The sequence below is a fragment of the Symphalangus syndactylus genome, chromosome 11 (genome assembly GCF_028878055.3).
Source record: "Symphalangus syndactylus isolate Jambi chromosome 11, NHGRI_mSymSyn1-v2.1_pri, whole genome shotgun sequence".
NCBI lineage: Eukaryota > Metazoa > Chordata > Mammalia > Primates > Hylobatidae > Symphalangus > Symphalangus syndactylus.
Window position 1 is genome coordinate 96676621 of NC_072433.2, and position 23290 is coordinate 96699910.

The 23290-nt window shown below is 41.5% G+C and overlaps 2 protein-coding genes across 5 annotated transcripts in view; one reads left to right on the forward strand and one right to left on the reverse strand.

The window, feature by feature from the left end:
* Positions 1-7127: 7127 nt before the first annotated feature.
* On the reverse strand, positions 7128-9064 carry LOC129492688 (E3 ubiquitin-protein ligase RNF217). Its single transcript, XM_055297887.2, has one exon. It carries the CDS (start codon positions 9062-9064, stop codon positions 8576-8578), a length of 489 nt encoding a protein of 162 aa, XP_055153862.1. The 3' UTR covers positions 7128-8575.
* The window catches only part of MAN2A1 (mannosidase alpha class 2A member 1), a 177381-nt gene continuing 162756 nt past the window's right edge, over positions 8666-23290 (forward strand). For 2 of the 4 annotated variants that reach the window (XM_063612896.1, XM_055298144.2), the window contains exon 1: positions 9724-9852. Coding sequence is in view for 2 of the 4 variants with exons in the window: in XM_055298143.2 (XP_055154118.1) it covers positions 9718-9852 (135 nt within the window). In the remaining 2 variants the exon portion in view is untranslated. Of the gene's footprint in view, positions 9853-23290 lie in introns of all 4 variants that reach the window. The other 2 variants (XM_055298143.2, XM_063612895.1) reach the window with 2 other exon arrangements.

Sequence of the window (23290 nt, forward strand, 5' to 3'; positions counted from 1 at the left end):
TCTCATCTCTGATAAGTGCACATTTAGACATATTATTAGCCCTAATTATACTGTACATAAAGGATATTTTCCCCAGGATAAATCATAGCCATAAAGATTGTAATTTCAAGAGTTCAGAGTTCAAATAAGTAATCATATATTAGATATTATAGGGTTTTCTGGAAAGAGACAGTTTTAAACATTTTATTCCATTCTCTCTGTAGATATATTTGTATTTCTACAAATGCTGCCTGTGGTAAGTACTGCAGGCTGGCTCACTCACTGTCCATTTTCCTCTCTTCTGATGGTGGCTTTTATACTGCAGAGGCTGGAAACTGAAAACATTTCCTAGACTTCTCTGCATGTAGAGCTATGACATGAATTAGGTCTACAATTTGATACACTCATGCAAAACTTAACAGAAAAGAAGTTAAGGCATCCTCCTGACCACTTTCGGTGGCATTTCTCTTAGAATTAAGGTCATAGAAACATTTTTCTGCAGCAGTGTTCCATGGTCCATTATTCAGCCTCCTGGAAGACAATATGCAGCTGAGGCCGTTGACAGTAGTAGGTTTTTGACTCCACCTTCTGTCATAGCGTTATGTTCTTGAACTCAGTGTTCCAGTTGTCTTCAGAGGTACTAGCTTCACTGATAGGTCGCTTGGTATTATACTGGGAATCACTTTTGGAAGCTTGGTCTAGCACCCACTTCTTCAATCCTGACATGGATTTTTGTAAGCATCCTCTATTAAATAACTTCTTGCTTAAAATACCTAGAATGATTTCTAATTTTTACACTTAATCTGAGCAATACACTTCCTAAATGTTATTTTCAAAAATCTATTCGTTGTAATACAAGGTATAAAGTATCGTAATTCTGTAGAATGCTGCATCAAAAGAGGAGTTTTGAAACCAGAAAAATGAAGCTATACCATTTAGTAGCTAACTATTCTAAAGCAAGTTATTTAACTTCTCTGTATCTAAGCTTCTTTATATGTAAAAAAGATGTTAATATACTAGTCTTGCAGAGTTATGATAATTAAATGAGGCAACATAAGTAAAGCACTGAGCATAGATGCATTATATGGTGTTCATTTCTTTCTATCCCTGTATTGGACTTCCTTTAGTGATTGAGATGATTAGTAAAATAATTTGGGGGAGAAATTATCTTTAAAGGGCTTTTTATTAAAGAAACGCTTACTTTATAGGAATATAAAGATTTAGTGCTGACTCACAAAGACAAAAGGAATAGCTTTAAATGCAGCTCAAGAGCAAACAGACATCTATTATGAGCCAGGGCAACTCCTAATGGGCACCACCAATCCACATCAACTGGTAGCCCAGGACCACGATTAGTATTCACTCATTCAACAAATATTTATTAGGCCTCAATATTGCTAGACGCTATTTTACTCACTAAGATACAATGTTGAATCACAAGGTCTCTGACTTGTAGCAGCTTGTATTCTATTGGGAGGATAGACATAAAATAAGTCAATACATAATTTCAAATAGTGAGAAGGGTTATAAAGAATAAAGTCCTTCTCCAGCTCTTCTTCCCTTACCTTCTTATGTCTCTCTCAGCAGTGTATTATGCTACTTGACTCATCCTCTCTTGCAGCTTCCTTTCATGAGAAAAAAGGCACAGGGAGGTAAAGGTTATGCCGACAATATCAAGAGTTTCTGAGGTAGGTGGGTAATTTCAAGATCTGTAAAAGGTCGAGGGCTCACTACTGTTTCGTGGATATCAGTGGAAAACACAAGACACCCCGATTAGAGACAAAGGAAGATGTTAAAGAGACAAAGGAAGATGTTGAGCCTGATGTTGGTGCTAGTTTCTCATGTCCCCCAGATCCCACAGGGTCTGAGGGAAAGGGTCCAGCTGGATGCAACATACACAGTGGATTTGTCATAGCAAAGGAATATTGTGCTTGAGGAATTCAATGCTTTACAGTGTGCGGTAAGTCAGTCTGCTCATTGTTTGGGAGAAGACATTACTCGGTTGCTCAAGGCTGCTCCCTGCAAACACGATCCCGAGAGGACACAAGTAAATAATGGTCAGGGCCGTGCATTCTTAGCATACCCAGAAAGAACGTGTAAGGATGCTCAGGGCTTTGACAGACTGATTTTCACAATAGGTTGAGTGGAGAAAAGGATTAAACCCTCATTCATTTATAGTTTTATGCAACCACAATTATAAAATTTTCTCAAGTTTTTAGGATTTAGAACTTTGTCCTACTCTTTTCCAATTTTTCCCCCTTAGATATGATCTATTTAGGCCTTTGAGGAGCTCAGACAGACTTAGAGTATCAGTTGACAGAAAAAACAGATTTTCCTATTGTTACTAAATATAAGCTGAGGCTCTTTTGCACATGTAGACTTACCAACAGAAGCATGGGGCTAGACCTCATGCCTTCCAGAAACCTCACCCCAAGCGCTCCTTTGAGACATTTCCTATTCAAAATTACACTGAGTGCTCACTTTAACTTAATCTTCACTGCAAAAATGTATTTCAGTGGGTAGGAAAAATGACAGATATTTATGATATGCTCCCAACCTGGAGCATTCTTTGTGTGGCCATTGTTCTTGAATCCTGGTAGAAGGGGTTCTTCTGGATTATCCTCACAGTACACTTTCATTGAGCTCTCAAGCCATAGATCAATGACAAGGGAGAAAATGGTGAACTTGCTCCATGACAAATCAATGCTGTCCAATTATCTACATGGACTTCCTTCTCCATGTCCCATAGCAGCTGTTTCAAATGTTCTCTCCCCTACTCACCTCTCAATTGCACCCGTCTTTCCCTTTCCCAGAGTAAATGGAAGTATCTGGTGAATGCTCTCCCAATATGTCACTACCTGTGGTAATCATACGGCAAGGCTGAAAGATCACTGTTACTACCCCAATATATATGCTGGAAAATGGAGGCTTAGAGATATTATGTAACTTTCCCAAAGTCACAAAAGCTTTATGTACTGGAGAAGCAATCAGATTTGAACCTTTATGATATGGGCTCTGCCCTCATGTACCTTCCCTTCCCTCTATTTTCAGTGTTCCTACAAAAAGCTCTAGCCTCCTGAGCCCCAGAAACCTGTACACTATAATGTTTGCTTTCACTTTTGCTAGAAAATTTTCTCATAGCATAAGGATTAAATCTGTAGCAATTTGTTTCCCTAATGACAGAGATAATTGCTCTGATCCAAAGGGAGGATAAAATTTCTCATATCTTTCCCAAATGAAAAGATTGTATCCCAGGATAGGCACCTAGGTTTGTTCTGAAGGTCCTGGGGAAACCAGAATGTCTACCTATCTATCTATCTTTCTATCTATCTGTCATCTATCTCATCTCATCTATTTATCTATCCATCCTATGTATTTATCTAATTTATCTGTATATCTCTATCATCAATTTATCAATTATCTATCAATCTATTTTCCAGCTTTATTGAGGTATTATTGACAAATAAAAATTGTATATATTTATGGTGTACAACATGAAGTTCTGATACAGGTATCCATTATAAAGTGATTACCACAAGTAAGCTTATTAACGTATCCATCACCTCACATAATTACCATTATTTTGTGGATGATGAGAACACTTAAGATCTACCCTCTTAGCAAATTTTCAGTACACAGTACAGTATCATTAACTATAGTCACCGTGCTGTTTGTTAGCTCTCCAGAATTTACTCATCTAATAACTGAAGGTTTATACCCTTAGACCAAAATCCCCCCATTTCCTCCAATTCCCAGCCTCTGGCAACCTCCATACAACTTTCTATTTCTATGAGTTTGACTTCTTTAGATTCCACATACCAGTATAAGTGAGATCATGAGGTATTTGTCTTCCTGAGTCTGGCTTATGCCACTTAACGTAATGTTCCTCAGGTTCATCTAAGTTGTTGTACATAATAGGATTTCCTTCCTTTTTAAAGACTGAATAGTATTCCATTGTTTATATATACCACATTTTCTTTATTCATTTATCTGTTGATGGACACTTAGGTTTATTCCATATCTTGGCTATTGTGAATAATTCTGCAATGAAAATGGGAGTGCAGCTATCTAATGAGATATCACCTCACATCTCTTGGAATGGCTATTATCAGCTTTTGGAGACATAAAGACTCATATGTTAGTAACAATAGTAAAACATACAGCTTTTTCGTAAGTGACAGTAAAATCTTATTTCAGTAAATAAGTGATCAAGATTATCCAAATTAATTTTCTGAAAAAGATAAGTTGCTTTGGATATATACACAGGAGTGGGATTGCTGGCTAATGTGGTAGTTCTATTTTTAAGTTTTTAAGAACTTCATACTGTTTTCCACAATGGCTTACCAGTCTATAATCCTATAAATAGTGTACAAGGGTTCCTTTTCTCCATTTCTTGGTCAACTCTTACTATTATTTGACATGTTTCTAGTAGCCATCCTAACAGGTATGAGGTAGTATCTCATTGTGGCTTTCATTTACATTTGCCTGATGATTAGAAAACCTTTTTTTTTTTTTTTTTTTAGACAGAGTCTTGCTCTGTCACCCAAGCTGGAGTGCAGTGGTGCAACCTCTGCTCGCTGCAACTTCCGCTTCCTGGCTTCAAGCGATTCTGCTGCCTCAGCCTCCACAGTAGCTGGGATTATAGGCACCTCCCACTACACATGGCTAATTTTCTTATTTTTAGTAGAGAGGGGATTTCACCAGTGATCTGCCCGCCTCAGCCTCTCAAAGTGCTGGGGTTACAGGCAGAAGCCACAGTGCCCGACCTAGAGCACCTTTTAATATTAGCTGTGGGCCATTTGTATGTCTTCTTTGAAAAAATGTTTATCCAGGTGATTTGTTCATTTTAAGATTGGGCTATTTATTTATTTACTATTGAATTACGTGGGTTCATTATATATTTTGGATATTAGTCCCTTAACAAATATGTGGTTTGCAAATATTAGGTTGGTGCAAAAGTAATTGCGTTTTTTTTACCATTACCTTTAAAAAATCGCAGTTGCCACTACCTGCAAAAACCGCAAATACTTTTGCACCTACCTAGTATTTTCTATCAGCTGGGTGGTTGCCTTCTGTATTTGTTTGCTAGGGATGGCATAACAAAATCCCAGGACTGGCTAACTTAAACAACAGAAATTTATTTTCTCAGTCTGGAGGCTGGAAGTCCAAGATCAAAGTGTCAGCGGGTTTGGCTTCTCCTGAGGCCTCTCTCCTTGGCTTGCAGATGGCTGCCATCCCAATCTGTCCTCACATGGTCTTTTCTCTGTGTGCATGTATCCCTGGTCTCTCTCTCTTCTTATAAGGACACCAGTCAGATTGGATTAGGGCCTCACTAACAGCTTCATTTTAACTTAATCGCCTTTTTAACTTAATCACCTCTTTAAAGACCTTATCTCTAAATACTATTACACTCTGAGGTACTGGGGGTTGGGACTTCAACATGTGTGTTTTAAAGAGAAACATTCAGCCTATACCACTTTCCTTCCATGGCCACATGATTGGTATGACCAGTCCCAGCAACAATCACTTTGCCCCTTTTCCCCCAAATCCTAACCATTGCTAACCCACACCATCTGTTTGGATTCATCTCTCAGTGACTCAGTGGTTTTGTACCATCCTAGAACATATCCCTCATCCGAAGTGACCACTTTAGAGTTGTTATCTCATACTCAAGGTCATTATCTCCTTCTCTCTAGTTCAAATATATATTATTAAGGCACCTAAAATACTTACTAATTCCTGCTTAGCAGGTCCAATCAGCATAATGTTGTCAATGTAGTGGACCAGTGTGATATTTTATGGCATGTCAAGACAATCAACATCTCTGTGGACTATATTAAGGTGAATTGACATACCCCCAAGACAATACTGCGAAGGTTCCTGTTGGCCCTAACAGGAGAAAGCCAACTGCTCCTGGTGGTTTTACAAATAGATATAGAGAAAACAGCATTAGCCACATCAGTAGCTATATACCAAGTGCCAAGTGCTATGTTGATTTGTTTCAGTAAAAATAATACATTTAAGACAGCAGCAGCAATTGGAATCACTTCCTGATTAAGTTTATGAGTTCACAGTTATTCTACTAGATTTATTCTGCACTGGTGAATTAAATGAGAGTAAGTATCACCACCCCTACTCCTTTTAAGACTTTTATGATAGCACTGATTCCTGCAATTCCTCCCAGCCATGCAGTATTGTGTCTGGTGAGCTAAGTGGAAGCTCCAAGAGCTCCTGGAGCTTCCATTTAGCTCTCCCTAAAAATGGCCCTCATTCTATGGCTAAATCCCAATGTGGGGATCCTGTCAGTTGCTAAGTATGCCTATTACAATGATTAGATTGGTGCAAAAGTAATTGCTGTTTTTGCCATTAAAATTATGCCATTAATACATATTCCAATTACATTGGGAAAGTAGCCACATAGTTGGTATATGGACTAACAGTGGTGATTTCTGTCCCCAGGAATTAGCATCAACTCAGAGCCAGTGTTTAGTAAACCTCAAATGATCTGTGTATTTCCTTTTCGCCAATGCAGCGTCACTAGTAAATGGCCACATGTCGTTTTGGGGAAAGCTTGAAAGAATTTGCCACGTGTACTATAGCCAAGGTGCAAGATCCTTCTTAAAGGGGACACAGATTCTCTTTCAACCAAGGGACTATGGGTCTGTGAACTGACTTAGGTCTGAGAACCGAGAGACTGTGACCATCCACTGTGGTGACTCAAGTCAGGTTTTGGCTACCTGACCTAGATCTTTTTACCCATTATAAATATCAAGCAATAATCTATTTCAACTGCCTGTCTATTTTGTTCCCAGAGCAGCTCCATAAGCCAAGGCAGTCTGATTTCCTGCTGCCGTTTAAGGTAGATGTGCCCACCTTGTCTTTGTCGGTTATGTGCTGCCTGGCCTCTGCTATTCTGAGATCGTGTCATCCCCAATGAAATCAGGGAGCCCATCTAGACAGTGGCATCCTCTATAGTCAAGATTTTCAAGCAAGGCTAGTCTCTTTAGACACTGGAGGGCAACCTACTTCCACTGATAAGAGAAAGAGTTGGAGTGTTTAAGATTGTCGGTTTCATCTGGGTCCAACCCATTTCAAGTATTGAGATTCTATTATTAAAAAATAACACAATTTTACACGAAAAACCCAGAATATGTGTGAATTTAATAGCAATTATAATTCAGTAACATGAAAATTAAAATTTTGTTTGATTCTCAGTATAATTCTTGTTGCTACAATAAACCAGAGCTTTTAGAATTCTACAGAATATCTCTGGTTCTCATACCATAACTCTGAGAGTTAAAAAACCTGTGTTTGTCATTTCTCTTTATAACCACTCAAAAGCACGCAAAAGAATCCATCCCACACCAGTCCTTCTAGTCACCTTTATAACCACAGCAGTCAAGTGTAGCAGCCACTTGGGGCCCCAAGGCACAGGCTTCAGTTGGCACTTCATCAGGATCAACCACAGGTAATTGCTTAATTGAGATGCCCAGCATGTCATGAATTACATTTCCCTTTGGCAAGGAGCTCAAGCTCAAACCTCAATCAAACTGACCTTTAATCCCATCTTTGCAGGTCTATTTCTTGGGACTACTCCTGGGACAGGGAAGCCTTAATAAAAAGAATTATTAACTACAATAGAGGATTAGAGTAATGAAGGATTCACTAGCAAGAAGAGAACTTTAAAGAATATAGCAACAGCAGCTATAAGGAGCTAACTTTATAACTAACTCTTGGGCTGAGAGACAGAGTGCCCAATGAAGAACCTCCCCAATTCCTCCCAGGGCTAAGATCTAGACCTTTTTGGAGAGGGCATGACCTGGCACACTGAATGGCAGAGAAGTCACCATTGGGCTACGTCTGCAAAGCTCATGGAAGATGTGCCCTCTGCAACTTGCTGCAAATGCCTCTAGGGTGTCAGGGAAGTTATTCATGGGGTAGTGTCTCACCTCCTCTACAAAGCTCCTAGAGTTGGACATGTGAGAGGAAATTGCTAGTGACTGAGCACTATAGGACCTTGGCAGTGGAGAAAGCCAGGCATGCTGCAAAAGCCTATCAATACACTGAAACCAGGAAGCAAAATCCTTTTTTTCTGTAATGTCTCTTCAGCGCCCTCTATTGACAAAGCTTCAGTCCCAGAAGGCAAACGAAAAACTGTTTAAAAGGCTCAGATCTGTTTTTACAGTGCAGTCAAAAAGGGTGAATTTGGAGCTGAGAGGCGATGAATCAATAACTGGCAGAAGCATCACTTCTCAGATTACACTCATGGTTTTCCTAGTCAGATGTTTCCACATGTGCCTGGACGGCCCTTTGTCAGTCTCCTTTCCTCCAGGTTTTAACAGGCTGTCACCAAAGGAGGAAATAGCCCGAAGAGAACGTGCAAGCCCTCTTCTCTTGCATTTCCTCCAGCCCTTCACCAAGTACTCTTCCAGGCACGCCAGGCCCGAGTGTCCTAGGATGGGAAACCTGGGCAACAAAGGAAGTGGGGTGTAAGCTCAACCCCTGTTGGACGTGGGGTGCTGGCGCCTGAACGCCCCCGAAGGCCTCAACTCCCACAAAGCTGCCTGCCAGGTCACAAGAGCCCTGTGAAGTCTTCCTACCGCCGGGACACTGGGAGGCAGGCGCGGGGCGGGCACGGCGGGCGACGCGCTGTGATTGGGCATCCGGGGGCCCGCCCCCTCATCTCGGAGCGTCGGGAGGGGGCGGGGCCAGCCGCCCGCTCGGCTCTGGGGCTGCGGGCGCCTATTGACCCAGCGGCCGCCGCGCCGCCGCTGTCTTCTTCTGCTCGTGGCGGGCGGTGCTGGAGCGCCAAGTGGCGCTGGAGAACCGGCGCTTCCTTTTGCCGCTTCCGCCGCCATCTCCGCATTTGTGGGGCGGGAAAGAGGGAGGGGGCTCGCGGCTGCAGCTGGAGCGGGCTTCTCTCCGGGGACGGTCCTTTCCTCCCTGCTCTCCTTTTCCTTCTCCCAGCGTTGCCGCCGCCCGCCCTCTGCGCCTCCGCGCAGAGCCTGGGTCCGAGAGGGGGAAGGTAGGGGCGGCGGGGGGCGGGAGAGGCTGGCCAGCGGACGCTAGTTCTGAGGAAACTCATCAATCCGTGAGCCCCGGAGTCCGGGGTGCACACCGGCCCAGCTGCTGCGGCGGCGGCGGCGGCAGGAAGGGGCTCAGTCCGGGTAGGCGGGGGCGGTGCCGCGGGGGCGGCCCGACCGTCCCAGCTAGAAGTTGTAGAGCTAGGCTCCTCCCGACCCTGTTCCTTTCCCCTCTGCTTCTCTGACCTAGCTGCGCGGCCCCGGCCCGGGAGCTGCCGAACCCGCGCCTCTCCTGGGTGAGGAGGACACGCCTGCCCTCGTCGAGAAAACTTTTCCTGCCGACTCAGTTGGGGCGGCTGTGGCAGGAAGTGCGGGCAGCGACCTCTCCTTCGCCTGCCCCGGGCGCCCTGCCGGAGGTCGGCGCTGAGCTTGCGATCAAGTTTGTGGGGGCCCCCCTTTCCCGGCTGCCGGCGAGTCTCTCCTCGAGAGGGGCGCCCGACCCCGGGGAGGGCGGCAGGCCAGGGCGAAGGCCAAGGGCGTGTGGTGGCACCGGAGACTAGGTGCGGAGCAAGGCGGGGACTCGCACCCGCAGCCGAGAGCGCGGAGGTGGCGCAGCCCGGGAGAAGGGAGCCTCCGGCGGCTGCTTCCTAGAGTCCACAGTCCGCTGTCTCCTTTGGCTGAGGACAGTGTCCTGGCCGCGAGTCTATCGAGGAAAATGAAGTTAAGCCGCCAGTTTACCGTGTTCGGCAGTGCGATCTTCTGTGTGGTGATTTTCTCGCTCTACCTGATGCTGGACCGGGGTCACTTAGACTACCCCAGGAACCCGCGCCGCGAGGGCTCCTTTCCTCAGGTAAGCACCTGGGAAGGGGGCGCGGGGCTCCGAGGGGCCAGGCGTGCGGGCCCCTGGTTAGCGGCTGCTACCCCACTTCTTCCTCCCGCCGCGGCCCCACACCCGTGCTGGGCGAGGCCAGGCCGGGGGAGAGTCCCAGCCGCCTCCAGCCGGGGCCCTGTAGCTCTCGGACGGCAATGACCACCTGGGAGCCACGTCTCCCGGGCGCGCCGAGTTAACAAAGTGCTGGGCGGCGGCGGCGGCATCGCGCTCAGGGAAGTGGCCATGTTCCGGCATTCGCACCCGGCCTGTTGGGGTGGCTTCGGGCACCTGCTGGCGGGGGAACGGGCGCGGCGTGAGGCGCCCCCCGCCAGCCTGGGGCCCGCGTATCGCGGTGGGGTCGTTCTCGGCTCTCACAGGGTTAAGCCGCCCGCACCAGCCCAGACCCCCTGAGTCGCGGAAATGGATCAAACCGAACCCAGCTAGGCATTTTTTTTTTTCTTTTTCTTCCCCGCTGCCTCTGAAGAGAGAGAAGTTTATTTCGTGTTGCGGCCCTTTTAGATGTGAATCTCTAGGTTGATTTTAGTGTCGTCATTCTTCAGCTATTACATCTGGTTTGTTTGTGGCAGACAGGGGGAACCGAGTGGGGAAGCGCGTGTTATACTCCAGCCGAAAGCTGTGGGGCGCTCAGTCCTGCGTCCAGTGGTTAAATTGGTAAATGAGTTGGAAAGACGACCCATCCAAAGTCTTATTTAAAGTTACCAAAAATAAGCAAAGCGGACACCATCTGTTCCCTTTGGAAGGGTACCCACCGCGCGGTATGTGCGAGTTCAGTTTCAAGTTATTTGCCAATAACCTGTGCACTTCAGAAATTGCGGTGAAACTGGGTGTTGTGTAGTGTGCTCTGTAACGAATGAACCTGAAGAACTCAAACCCTGACAGGGCAATCTAACTATTTCTACTTGACTTACGAGAAAGAGAAGCCTAGACGTGAAGTTGATATATATTTTTTTCTCTTTTGTGATAACTTAAATGACCAAAGAATATCTTTGCCATTTTTTTTGTGTGTGTTATGCTAGAGCAAATGGCTTGAATTTAATTGAGATTAAAGTAAAAACTTTACTGGAATTATTTTGAAAGTGAAAAAAGACCCTTTTATGGATGCTGTCATCAATACAGAGCACTCAACATGTTTTGTCGGTGAGAGGTTTTAAAAATCTTGCCGCAGAGAGATGTATCAAAATTTTAAAAGCCTCTGCCTCCCCTAGGTAGTATGACAGAGAAAATAGAAACAAGCACTATGGGCATCTTTAAATCTTGAGCTCAGAGCTTGTCCAGTGCTTCTTGATGAGGCTGAAGAAAACAGTTGGAAAAAGGTAAGGAGTTTTAAGCTTAACTTGATATGTTGTGTAATTTTGGGGTTGAAATTATTGTAATTTTTTCCCTCCAGTAATCTCTTTTTCAGATTTTCCTCCATTACAGGAAAATCATAAAAAGTCATATATTTTACTTAAAGTGTTTCCTTAAATAATGTCCTTTGGCTTTGGTTGATGATCACTTGAAAATGATTTATGCAAACATCTGGACCTGGGTTTTCTGGCAACCTTGGCATTTTCTCTGTTTCTAAAGACGTGAGTGACTCATTCAGTTACTGGGAAATCTTAGGCAAAGCTAATTCCAATATTGTAATATCTATCCTTAGTCCTCAATGAGAGGCTGAAGTTCTGCTTTAAGTGTAAAGCATTTGATGAAAGGTGAAAGTGGCTGCTGGAGGGGAAGGCTGTTGGTACTGAACTGGGAGGTGGAGCATTTTGTATTTAAGATTGCCTTTCTCAGATTTTCTGTACTGGATTTTCACTGCAGAAAGAAGGTATTCTTTAAGGGCTTGGAGGGCCACTGAATCCCCAAGCAGATAGACATTCTAAGACCCCTCTGTGAGCTTAACCGTTATGCGTGTGACATTAGCCTTCCTATCTTAACAGGGTAAAACTTAAGTGGCGAGGAAACTGAGGCACTGAGGCACGGAGAGATTAATTAGCTTGCCCAAGGTCACACAGCTGCAAGCTGAGATTTGAACAGGTAGCCTTTGTAGCCCAGGCTCCCAGCCACTATGTTGTCTTGCCTCTTAGGAATCTGTTGCCTGTTGTTTAGGCTGCCATCTGCTTATGGAAAGATCTGATGTAAAATATAGAGCAGTGATTCTCAACCTTTTTGGTACCAGGGACTGGTTTCCTGGAAGACAGTTTTTCCACAGACAGGGGTGGGGATGGGGGGAGTCAGAGGTTTCGGGGGATGGTTTGGGGATGAAACTGTTGCACCTCAGGTCATCAGGCATTAGATTCTCATAAGGACCATGCAACCTAGATCCTTGGCATACTCAGTTCACAGTAAGGTTCGTGCTCCTATGAGAATCTAATGCTGCTGCTGATCTGACAGGAGGTAGAGCTCAGGCGATAATGCTTGCTGACCTGCGATGCCACTCACCTCCTGCTGTGTGGCCTGGTTCCTAACAGGTCCACGGCCCTGGGATTGGGTGCCCCCGATATAGAGCATGTTGCTCTCTGATACCTTAGCTTATGACTAAAGGCACTTTTATTCTGAAGCCATAATGAATATGGTCCTTTTTCTGAAACATTTACTGCTAGAGATTTATACCTTCCCAGAATGTCTTCGAGCTCATTTCAGAGCTAAACATTATAATGAAAACCATTATGTAGTCCAGCATCCAGAACTCGAGTTGATTCTTTTTTTTTCACTGCTTCTAACTTATTCTTAATAACACCAAACATAGCAAAAGGAGGTTGCAATACATTTCTTTGGCAAGTTTGGGTATTGAATTCTTGAGTTTTAGTAGAGCCAAGCAGGTCGGTCACTATGTGTCATTTTTTGGTGTCTAGTAGAACGGTTTATTTAGATAGATATTGGGTTCCTCTAAATTGCCCGTTTAGTTGGTTTCAGTTGATATGGAACCTTCACTAGGCTTTAGGTCTATCTTGTAAACAAGATATTTTTAAAGACCATCGTAGATTGAGAGCAATCTATTTGTTGTTTTTTTAAAGGGAGGGCTTTGTTCTTTTTCTCTTCTCTCACAGCTCTGTGTTTTCCACCATTTGGCTGGACTCTGGGGCAAGAGTGGGCTGGCCAAGGGTGCCCCAGTTTCTCGCACCCTGGAGCAGCTGCCTGCCTCTGAGATATTCTTTGGAAGTCTATCCTGAAGCACTCCGAAGCCTTGCTTCTGCTTCTGGGAGGAATTCCTTGGAGGACTAGAGGCAACAGGGGGCCTAATCTGTTGAAACTTGTTTGTATATTTCAGGGTTAATAAATCTCAGCTAAGAAAATTAATAAAAATTCCACTGTGAATGAGAGGTTGGTCAGAGACTAATGTCCTGAAAATGCTTTATGATAACTTGGAAGAATTTGAGCAGATGGAAAGGAGAAACTTTGTTAAGGTCTCCCTGAAATTAGTCATCATTTCTTACAAGCAGATTTCACAAGTTGCTTAGTGTCTATGGTGTGTATAATAGGGTTGTCTTATTAATTAGTCTGATGTTTGGATCTAGAGAAGTAAATTAATGAGTCAGGTTTTGTATAACAAATGATCACTCTTTAAATAATTAGCGTAGCATATGACCGTAGAGATTAATATTAACTCTTAAAATATGGAAATTGAGACTCTGATGGAAAATGTGAAAGTGAAGTTAAAACTTTATCTTTTTGCCTATGTAACATTTATCAAGTGAGAAAGTGAGAATGCCTTTAATAAGCATTTGATTGAAAGCCATTAGAAGGTGAGAACTTGCATACCTTTTTTTTTTTCTTTGGGACAGGGTTTTGCTCTGTCATCCAGGCTGGAGTGCAGTGATGGAATCACAGCTTACTGCAGTGGCCTTGAATTCTTGGGCCCAAGCCATTCTCCCACCTCAGCCTTCTGAGTAGCTGGGACTACAGGTGTGTATGCCACTGTGCCCAGCCAGTTTTAAAATTTTTATTTTGTAGAGACGGGGTCTTACTATGTTGACCAACTGGTTTCAAATTCTTGGCCTTAAGCTATTCTGCCTCAGTCTTCCAAAGTGCTGGGATTATAGGTGTGATCCACTGCTCCCAGTTGCCTTTTTTTTTTTTTTTTAACTTACTGTAATACACATACAGAAATGTGCTTACATGCTTTACATCAGTAGTACTTCTTAAGAGTCCAGCATAGTAGATGTTATTAATGAAAGTTGACCCATGGCAATACGCATAACTAGGACTTTGATTCCCCATTTTTTTTCTTGCTTTCATAAATCTGTAAATCTTAGTTAAGAATGACATATAAGGAAAATATGATCTCCTTCCCCTTCCTTGAGTGCAGTCTATTTATAAACAATAGCACTTGGTGCTGGGGTTTGTTCATGTTTGTATGAGGGAGATTGTCTTATTTTCTGGGATATAATGCTGAGATCTGTGCTTTTTGGGAAGTGATGGAACTTTGATAGTGCATCCAGCATTTAGAAATGCAAGAACAAACATTAGAGCCTTTTGAGGATGGTGTCCTCTAACTCCTCTTCAGTCCAACAGCTCTGCGGGACTCTTCCTGATCAGCATTTTTCACTGAGACACAAACTTATTTCCTGTAAACCAGCTGGGCCAGATACTCATGACTGTGGTCTGAAGATAGTAGCTTATTTTTTTTTTTTTTTTTTAATTGAATTGGGTGTGTTGTTCCCAGATGAACACTGTTATCAGGGCCTAAACAAATATTTTTGTCAGGGAGATGTCACAATTGTATTATTAGAAGGGGATTTTCTCTCTTAGCTTTCAATTTGCATTAAGAGGTGTCTGGGCTGTGGGCAAAACAGTGACTAAAATGATCACTTTTATTTGTTTTTGAGTCAGCTATTGCTTTTTGTGATAACTGAAAACTTTAGTCTTTTTTGAAGGACTGAAGTGTTGAGAGTTTCCTGGAATGAGTGGTTCACTAGCTGTTGCCGATCACCTGGTTTATTCTTAGCTTTTTTTGCATTCAGGAGTCTTAGTTTTCCCTTGTTCTGCAACTTCTATAATCTTTAAGAAAATGAAAGGATATTTAACAGCTCTGATGACCTGTGTTTGCCAGATTGTAAAGGCCTTATTGCATTTTTTATCCCTTCTGTCTTGGTAAAGTTCCTGATAGCAGCAGCTTTTATAAAAGTTTGAGCAGAACTAAGGCAAGGAGGAACAACTCTAAAATAGTGATTTTTGCATTTCAGTTGTTATTAGTAGGTTAATCAGGAGAGGAAGTAGGACATTTTAACTAAAATGGGTTTCTGTTTCAGTTATCAAGCCAAGCTGCTATTTTTAAGGTTGAAACCATGTTTAAATTCAGACAAGTTTGAGGATTAACTGTACTGAAATGGAGCTCACATCTAGTGCTTTAGTGAGTATAGCTAAATGTGCCTGTAATAGGGAGGAAGTAAATCATTTGGTTTGATGAACTCTGTCACTTGAGGTCATATCATAGCTTTTCTGAAAGAGTGCCCTGTTTAAGGTAACTATATTTTATGCAGACAGGTGGATAGTAGGTATCTAGCAAATATCTTTTTTTTTTTTGAGTCAGAGTCTCACTGTGTCGCCACGGTGGAGTGCAGCGGTGCAATCTCGGCTCACTGCAATCTCCACCTCCTGGGTTCAAGCGATTCTCCTGCCTCAGCCTCCCGAGTAGCTGGGATTACAGGCACACGCCACCACGCCCAGCTAATTTTTGTATTTTTAGTAGAGATGGGGTTTCACCATGTTGGCCAGGATGGCCTCGATCTCCTGACATCGTGATCTGCCCGCCTCGACCTCCCAACGTGTTGGGATTACAGGCATGAACCTCTGTGCCTGGTCGGTATCTCTTAAATATCTTAATGTTAAATTTCTAAATCTAACTTACTGTTTTCTGAAGAAGAGATCAACTTTAAAGTACTTTAGTTTAAAACTGGACATACCCTACCATTTGCTGCCTCTATCCAGGGTTTGCAGCCTTTTTGCTGTTGACATTTTGGGCCAGAGAATTCTTTCGTGTTAAGGGCTGTCCTGTGCATTGTAGGGTGTCTAGCAGCATCCTTGCTGTCTACCCGATATCTGCCAACATCACCGTTCTCTCTCTGTCCCCCTAGTTGTAGGAACCAAACATGTCTCCAGACACTGCTCTCAATATCCTCTGGGAGTGGGAATCATCCCTGTTGAAACTGCGTTGGCTGTGGCCTATTCTTTATACCCAGTACATGTCGTTAGCACTTCTGTGTTTTAGGAAGGAGTGATCAAAAGGCTGAAGCTCAAAAAGCCAATTAGCATTTTTTGATGGGTGAACTCTGTTCTTTCTCAGGATGCCTAAAATTCACTTACACATTTAGGATTCTAAATTGTAGTATGTTACAAAAAATTACAAGGATAGATTATGTTCATGTGTAAGTTAAAGGAAAAAAATGGAAGATTCTTATGGAACTTAAAAAAATTCTTTTCCAATTGAACATGTGTATTCTGAGAAAAACATTAGGGTCAAGTCATAGTAAATAGATCATCTTTTACTTTCTTCCAGCTGAATTAGAGGTTGGCACTTGTCCAGATTTATTCCTCTTGCCTTTTAGCATAGGAAGTTAAGATATATTGATTAATAAGGTAGTATAAAAATTGTCTGCAAAAATGTTTTGAAATGTCTGCAGTTTTCTCAGGCAGACTGTTTACTTTTCAGTGTATTGTTTTTATTTCTGTTAATTTTGATGATTCTGGTCACAACATTTTAAATATCTTCTTGAGATGAGAAAAAACAGGGAAAGAAACTGGAAAATAAGGAGAGTGGATAGAGACTTTCCTCCTGATCATTTCATTTTGTCCTCTAAATAGCATTTTTTACGAAAGTGGGATGGAGGTGGGAGGGCAGGGAAAGAATGAAATTCTTTGACAAATAATCTTCCTTCTTTCGTCTCCAAGGCCTCTGGTTTTGAACTCTGCTAAGTCAGCTAACTATGAGTGAAATCTGCCTGCTACCTGTCTTTATAGGGCCATGTGCTAAGAATGGTTTTTACATTTTTAAGTGGTTTAGTAATGTTTCATGACATAGCCATGGTCATTCATCTACCAATTGTCTCTGGCCACTTTCACACAACAGTGGCATAGTTTAGTAGTTAAGACAGAAACTGGCTCACAAAACCTAAAATATTTACTTTCTGGCCCTTTTCAGAGTTTGCCAATCCCTAGTTTAAACTATATTTTTCTATTGTTAATAGTGGAGGCAAATAGTATTGTTAGATCTGTTAGAGTAGATGTGAGTTAATTAAACACAAACAAAATTCTCGTAAATTGGTTATTAGATAAGCATTGGTCAAACTTTGTGTTTTTAGAGAGTGGTTTAAAACTTGTGTTATCTACATGTTTCATAGATTTCCAGGTATCCTTGGGGAACTTTGATGCTAGAGCGTCGACATGCTTGATGAGTTGGTTTCTCTTCTTTCACCTGAGGGTTTTGCACTGTAGGACTGCTCTGGGTAGGAAGGTTCTGGGCCATGAACTAGGCAAAATTGATCCATAGCTTCAAGACTGAAAACCATGACTTTATGACTTTTTGGATCTGCTGTAATTCACAGATGGGCTTAATTCTGAGCCCAGTCTGATTGCTTGGGTTAGTTAGTCCTGAGAAGGGAGAGCTCAGGTATAGGTATCTTCTTCATAAGCTGTAAATAGAAGATGGAACTCAGCCAGTCTCTGGGATCCTGAGCGTTGTTCAGCTTGGAAGCAGGGTACTTTCAGGTTGCCAGCAGAGGTACTGGCCTGCTCTTCTGCTTATCAAAGAGCAATTCTTGCTAATTTTCATCATTTTTTTCACTTTTAAAGATTGTATGTCACTTTTTTTGCTGTGACACAGGCCAACACCCCATTTGTGTCCTCACAGATTTTAGTATCATCTTTAAATTGCAGTATACTTAGTGTGAACAAAATGGGGGTAATGCGTCTTATTGAGTAGTGTTAAGGTTAGTGATAAGTAGAGTTTTTTAAGTTTTTTCTTTTTTGCATTTAAAAATGTATGCATTTGTGTATTTTTCACATGTAAATGGATTTACCACAGGCCTCCTTTGCAGGTAGTGCCTTTGGAAGCCCAGAGAAATTAAATGCTTTTTCCAAGAGCAGAGAAGACTCCAAATTTGACCCTGTCCTATGTTCTTGCTGGTGCACTTCATTGGCTTCAGTGAGGAGTCCGGAGAGCTGGGACTTTACCAATGATTTTTTTTTTCTTTTAAACATGTAAAAGGTATAAATGCACATAGAAATAATTCAAATGACATAGAAAGGTACACATTGACAATAGAATGCCTCTCCCTTTTTTCCCCATCTTTAGTCCACTCTTCTCTGAGTCCCACTTCTGACCATTTCTTTAATGTTCCATGTGTGGTTCCTTCTTTAAATATATGCATATACCTCTGTTTTGATTTTTGTTTCAATTTTGAGCTGTTATTTCCCTTTATAAGAGATGAAGAATTTAACTCAATACCCCCACTCTTCCCAGTTTTTAAAAAAGTTTTGTATTCAATTTCTGTTTGATATACATTAACAACTTTCAATGATGTAATTGCATTTGTTTTCTTGATTCATCAACTTTAGGCCTAAAGCGACTCCCTACTCTGTCAGTCAAGGAATTTGGTACTTCTCAGCCTTCTCCCACTCATTTCTCTTCCTTCTCATTTCTCACCCTCCCTCAGCCATCAGTTTTTTTACATCAACATACCTTATATCATCTACATTTCATTCTGTGACTGAATGTGTTATGTGCTCTGACTATAGGTTGGTTACAAAAATTGAAAGCCAGTAAACAAGGATATGGAATTTTAGGTAGGAGGAATAAGTTCAAGAGATCTATTGTACAACATACTGATTATGATTAACAATAAAGCATTGTAGTTTTGAAAATTGCAAAGAGTAGATTTTAAGTGTTCTCACCACAAAAAAGAATAAATATGTGATGTAATGCATATGTTAATTAGCTTGATTTAGCATTCCACAGTGTATGCATTTTTCAAAATGATATGCTTGCTAAATACATACAGTTTTTATTTGTCAGTTAAAGAGAGCTTGTTTGGAGGTTCCAGCAGGGGAGTGCAGCTCCTCTTATACCCTTGACTGAAGACCAGTCCTCCTCTATAAGGGATGGTCATCCTCTTCGACCGCTCATGCAGCTTCGGGAGGAATGCACATAGAGTGGTGAGGGAGGAAGGGGACACCTGTCTAGCCAGCCAGATCAGCCGAATCAACCCTGGCGATCAATGGGGTGACAGATTTCGCAGCCAGATTGCCCTCACATCCTATTTGTCAGTTAAAGAAATAAAAAATGTTAAAAAAAGAAAACCAGTACATAGTGTTTTCAATTTTATGATGTTAAATACCATTCAATATATGTCAGGTAGTTTGGCTTCATAAGAAGGAGGGATAATCTTGATAATTAAACCTGTGCCACTTGAAGAAAATATTCTGAGCATTAGAACAAGTGGAGTTTCTTCTATTCCAGCTGGTGAGAATCATGCTATATTTCAGTTTCCTTCACTTCTGGACCATGACTTCCTTATATGTAGTTTTTGTTTTTTCTATTTCTAATTCCTTTCTGTTTTTGTTAGTGTCAGAGGAAATAGAAGTTATTGATTCCTATCTCTTTAAAAAATCATTTTACAACTCATTATGCACCAACATTTTGGTCCCTTGTGCCTGCTCAGGATTGAAAGTATGAAGTTTTGCCGTTTTTTTTTTTTTGGTTGTTCACAATTACTATTTACTCAAACTGCCATGCTTCTTCTAGAACTGATAATGCTTTGTTTCCTTTGTGATGAGAAGCCTTTCCCTTCAGGGTGAGGACTTCGGGACTGAAGATGTACTTTGCAGCAGTTCCCTTCTGTTTCTTTGTACCACAGATGTAGAGGAATGTGGAATTTATGGGTCCTGGCCTTGGTGGTAACATTTTACCTGTAGAGCATCGGAACATTGAAGCCTGAGAATGTGAATCATTCTTAGAATCATTTTCTGCATAAAGTCCTGAATTGGTGTTTTTAGAATCCAGTGAAGCAGTCATTCTTTTAACAGTCACCAGCATTCCAGAAAAGTCATACATATGAAAAATTCAGGCACAGAATTGTAGAGTAGGCTGGGTCCTTCCGGGTCAGGTAATTTTTAGTCTTTGATTTTACAGATAAGGGCACCGAGTCACGCATAAACTAGACCTCAGCAATTTGCCCAGTCACAGGATACCTGGGACATGCATCCTGACTTATAATTCACTGGTCTTCCAGCTGTACTATACCCATATCCAGCATATATTTGAAAATTTACTGCGTTAGATAATATGGAAATTATGGTAGACATATGTTACTTGTTTTGAAAGAACTTTTTAGTTATTTAGGGAAACAAAACTGCCGTTTGTGAAACTATTAGAGACAGTTAAGTGCTATTATTCATTAAAAGTTAAAGAGGTTAGAATGTTGCCTGGCATACAGTAGGTGCTCAGTAAATGCTAGTTGTTACCAATGGACAGAGATTTGTAGCATACCTATTATGTAGCAGGCACTGTTCTAGGTTCTGGGAATACAGGAGCTAAGACTAAAACAAGAGTCAATGATATTATTTTACATTCCTGATATAAAGGCAAAGGCCTTAAAGGGAACTCAAAAACAAACAAGTTCTGGTTATAGCCTGGCTTAAGTTGACTAAAGGAGAGGGTAAAGAAGCTAAGCTTTTCCTATTGGACAGTAGTTTGGAGGGAGAAAGAAAATTGCTAGTGTAAAGTACGGTGCTTATGAAGGCTTTGAATCCTGGAGGAGATTGGCTTGATTTAGAATCTTTGGTGCCTATGAAGAGTAGTTGGGAAACCACTGTAGGTAGTTCAGGATCAGATTGCAAATCGCCCTGAGAGTTTGTCTGAAGAGTTATGAGTTAGATGTTAGTGAACCACTCCGAGTTATTGAATATATCAGGAAGCTGCTTGAGAAAAGCAGTGTGAGAGAATTAATTTTGTAGAAAATTTTAGACCTGGAAAGGAGCTAAGAGAATATTCAATCTAGATTATTCTGGTAGCTGTGTGTAGGAAGACTCAAGTAGGAAGGCAGCTGAGAATCTGTTTGAGGTAATATAGACATAAGGCAGTAAATCCCTGTACCAGTATTGAATTGGCTAGAATCGAGAGGATGAAAAATGTGGAGACATTTTGTAAAGAGAAAGACCAGAGCTTTTTAACAGGTTTGATCAAGGGTAATGATGAGTGGCTTGAATCAGAAAATTTCTCCTATCTTTTTCCATTGCGGTGTTGGAGACTGGTTGTACTGTTTGCAGAAGGGGATAGGGACAAGCTGATCTGGAAAGCCAAGTTCATTTTCATTTACGATGACGTGGATGTTAGTGGAAATAACCAAGTGGGCTGGAAAGCCAGTGAGAGATCAGGGAAGGGAGATGCTGATCTGGTAGTCATCAGCATAGCCGAGAATGAATGAGCTCACTTGGGGACTGTGCTTAGTGAGGGCAGGGCCAAGTACATTTCTTATAACCAAAAGCTGCACATCTTACATTAAGAATATTTTGTAGCAGATGTTAATGAAATAAAGCAGCTTGTGTTCAAATCGTCAGAAACCAGCAGCTCATGGATCAGCTTACCTAAGAAAATATAAGATGATCAGAAGGAAGGATTTCAAAGAAACATTTTAGTAGGAGTTTAAAAAAGACGCTTCTCATCTTTGCCACAAATGATAGGACTAAATTATTTTTTTCTGGGTTGCTTAAGACAGAACATAAATTGTGTGTGTGTGTGTGTGTGTGTGTGTGTGTGTGTGTAGGGAGGATGGGCAGCCAGGTGGTGGAGAGGGAGAGACATTTATTAAGGATCAAAATGCAACACCCCAAATAGGGGGCTGAAGTTTGAAGGTTGTTCTGAAGGTCAGACAGATTTCTGAGAATACCCTCCAAACTGCCTCTTATTGATAGTAAAGAAAACCCCCCTTTTGTTGGGCTGGTAGCTGACCCCATGAACTGAAGAAGTAAAAGCTGTCTTTGACCCCGGGCTACCTCTGGAAAATTTGTAGGGTCAAATAACAACACTTGAGGTATAGGATATTTCTTGCGACATTTAGGTAGAAGATCCAACCAATAATTGTTTTAAACAAAAGAGATTTGAGAAGAACTCCAGAAATTTGTATCCTTAACTCATCTTTGATAGCCAATGGTATGATATTTAGAGGTTTGCTATTATTGTATTGTTATGTATTATGTTATGTCTTACTACTGCATTTGTTGCTTCTGTGGTATTTACTGTGTCTCACCTTGCCCTTGTAGACCAGTTGGTACAGATGGATTTTTATAAAGAAAGGCAATAGGAAAGAATTTGTAAAACTTTAGAGTCTGTAGTGCTTGTATAAAGAGTATTTTGGAAATTCAGAATTTATAGTAATTCAGATGAGACTTGCCTACATACCTGTCCGCTGTCAATAAGAAATAGAAGGGACTTATTCAGGAAATGATTAGTATAAATAAGGTTGAAGGGGGGTTGATTATCTACTTAATACCACCCTGCCTTCAGAGGCTTTCCAAAACTATTTCTGTATGAAAAACGATCTCAGACATGTCAGTTGCATTTATTTTAATAGGCCAACACTGTTTAGGTTGATTACTGAAAATTATTTTCTTTTTGTGTTGAAATTGTTTGTCTATATTACTTGTTTAAAATTATAAGATGTTGACAGAACTTTTGTTAGCATATCCTAACATACAATACATGGCATTAATTCATGGTAAATGTGTTTAGGTAGTATAAATGGATTGTGTACAAAGATAAGCATTTGTCCAAAATGTAAGACAGATTACCAACATAGACCAGCAATCATTGCCTATATGATGTGTAACAACATGACCCTGTTTAGCTGGTTTAGCTGAGAATTGTTAAGGCCTGAAAGTGTATCACATGAACCTTCATGCAAGTTCTTGGGTGGGATACACTGTTGGCAGATTCTGTCAGAGTGCTAAGCATAAGAATATAAATTAAAGATAAGCTTTAGAAGTAAAGTCGGCGTGGTTTTTAAAAAAAAATTCTGCAAAGAATAGTGTTCCATAGAACAGGTTGGGAAGTGCTGAATTAAAGAGTTCTATTAGTCAACAGTTAATATGTTTAGTGCCACTTAATTGTAGTTATTAAATGGATTTGTAAGTAATAAAACTGCATTTTATTAAAATTTTGTGATCTACACATTTTGCCCTGCTTATACACCCTTCTTCCACTCACTTTTAAGTGGTTATCTTTTTTGCATAGTCTCATTTTATGTAATAGCTTGGTGTCTAAAATGTTGCCTCAACAGGAGGTAGTTTCTGTGCAGCCATATTGGACTGGTGCAGATAGGGCCATGTGGTTCTAATCTAAACGTACATCTGGAAACTCATAGGGTGGAGCTGGTGCTGTCTCCTGGAACCTGTAGAAAACGTCAGCAACTGGAGTCCTGAC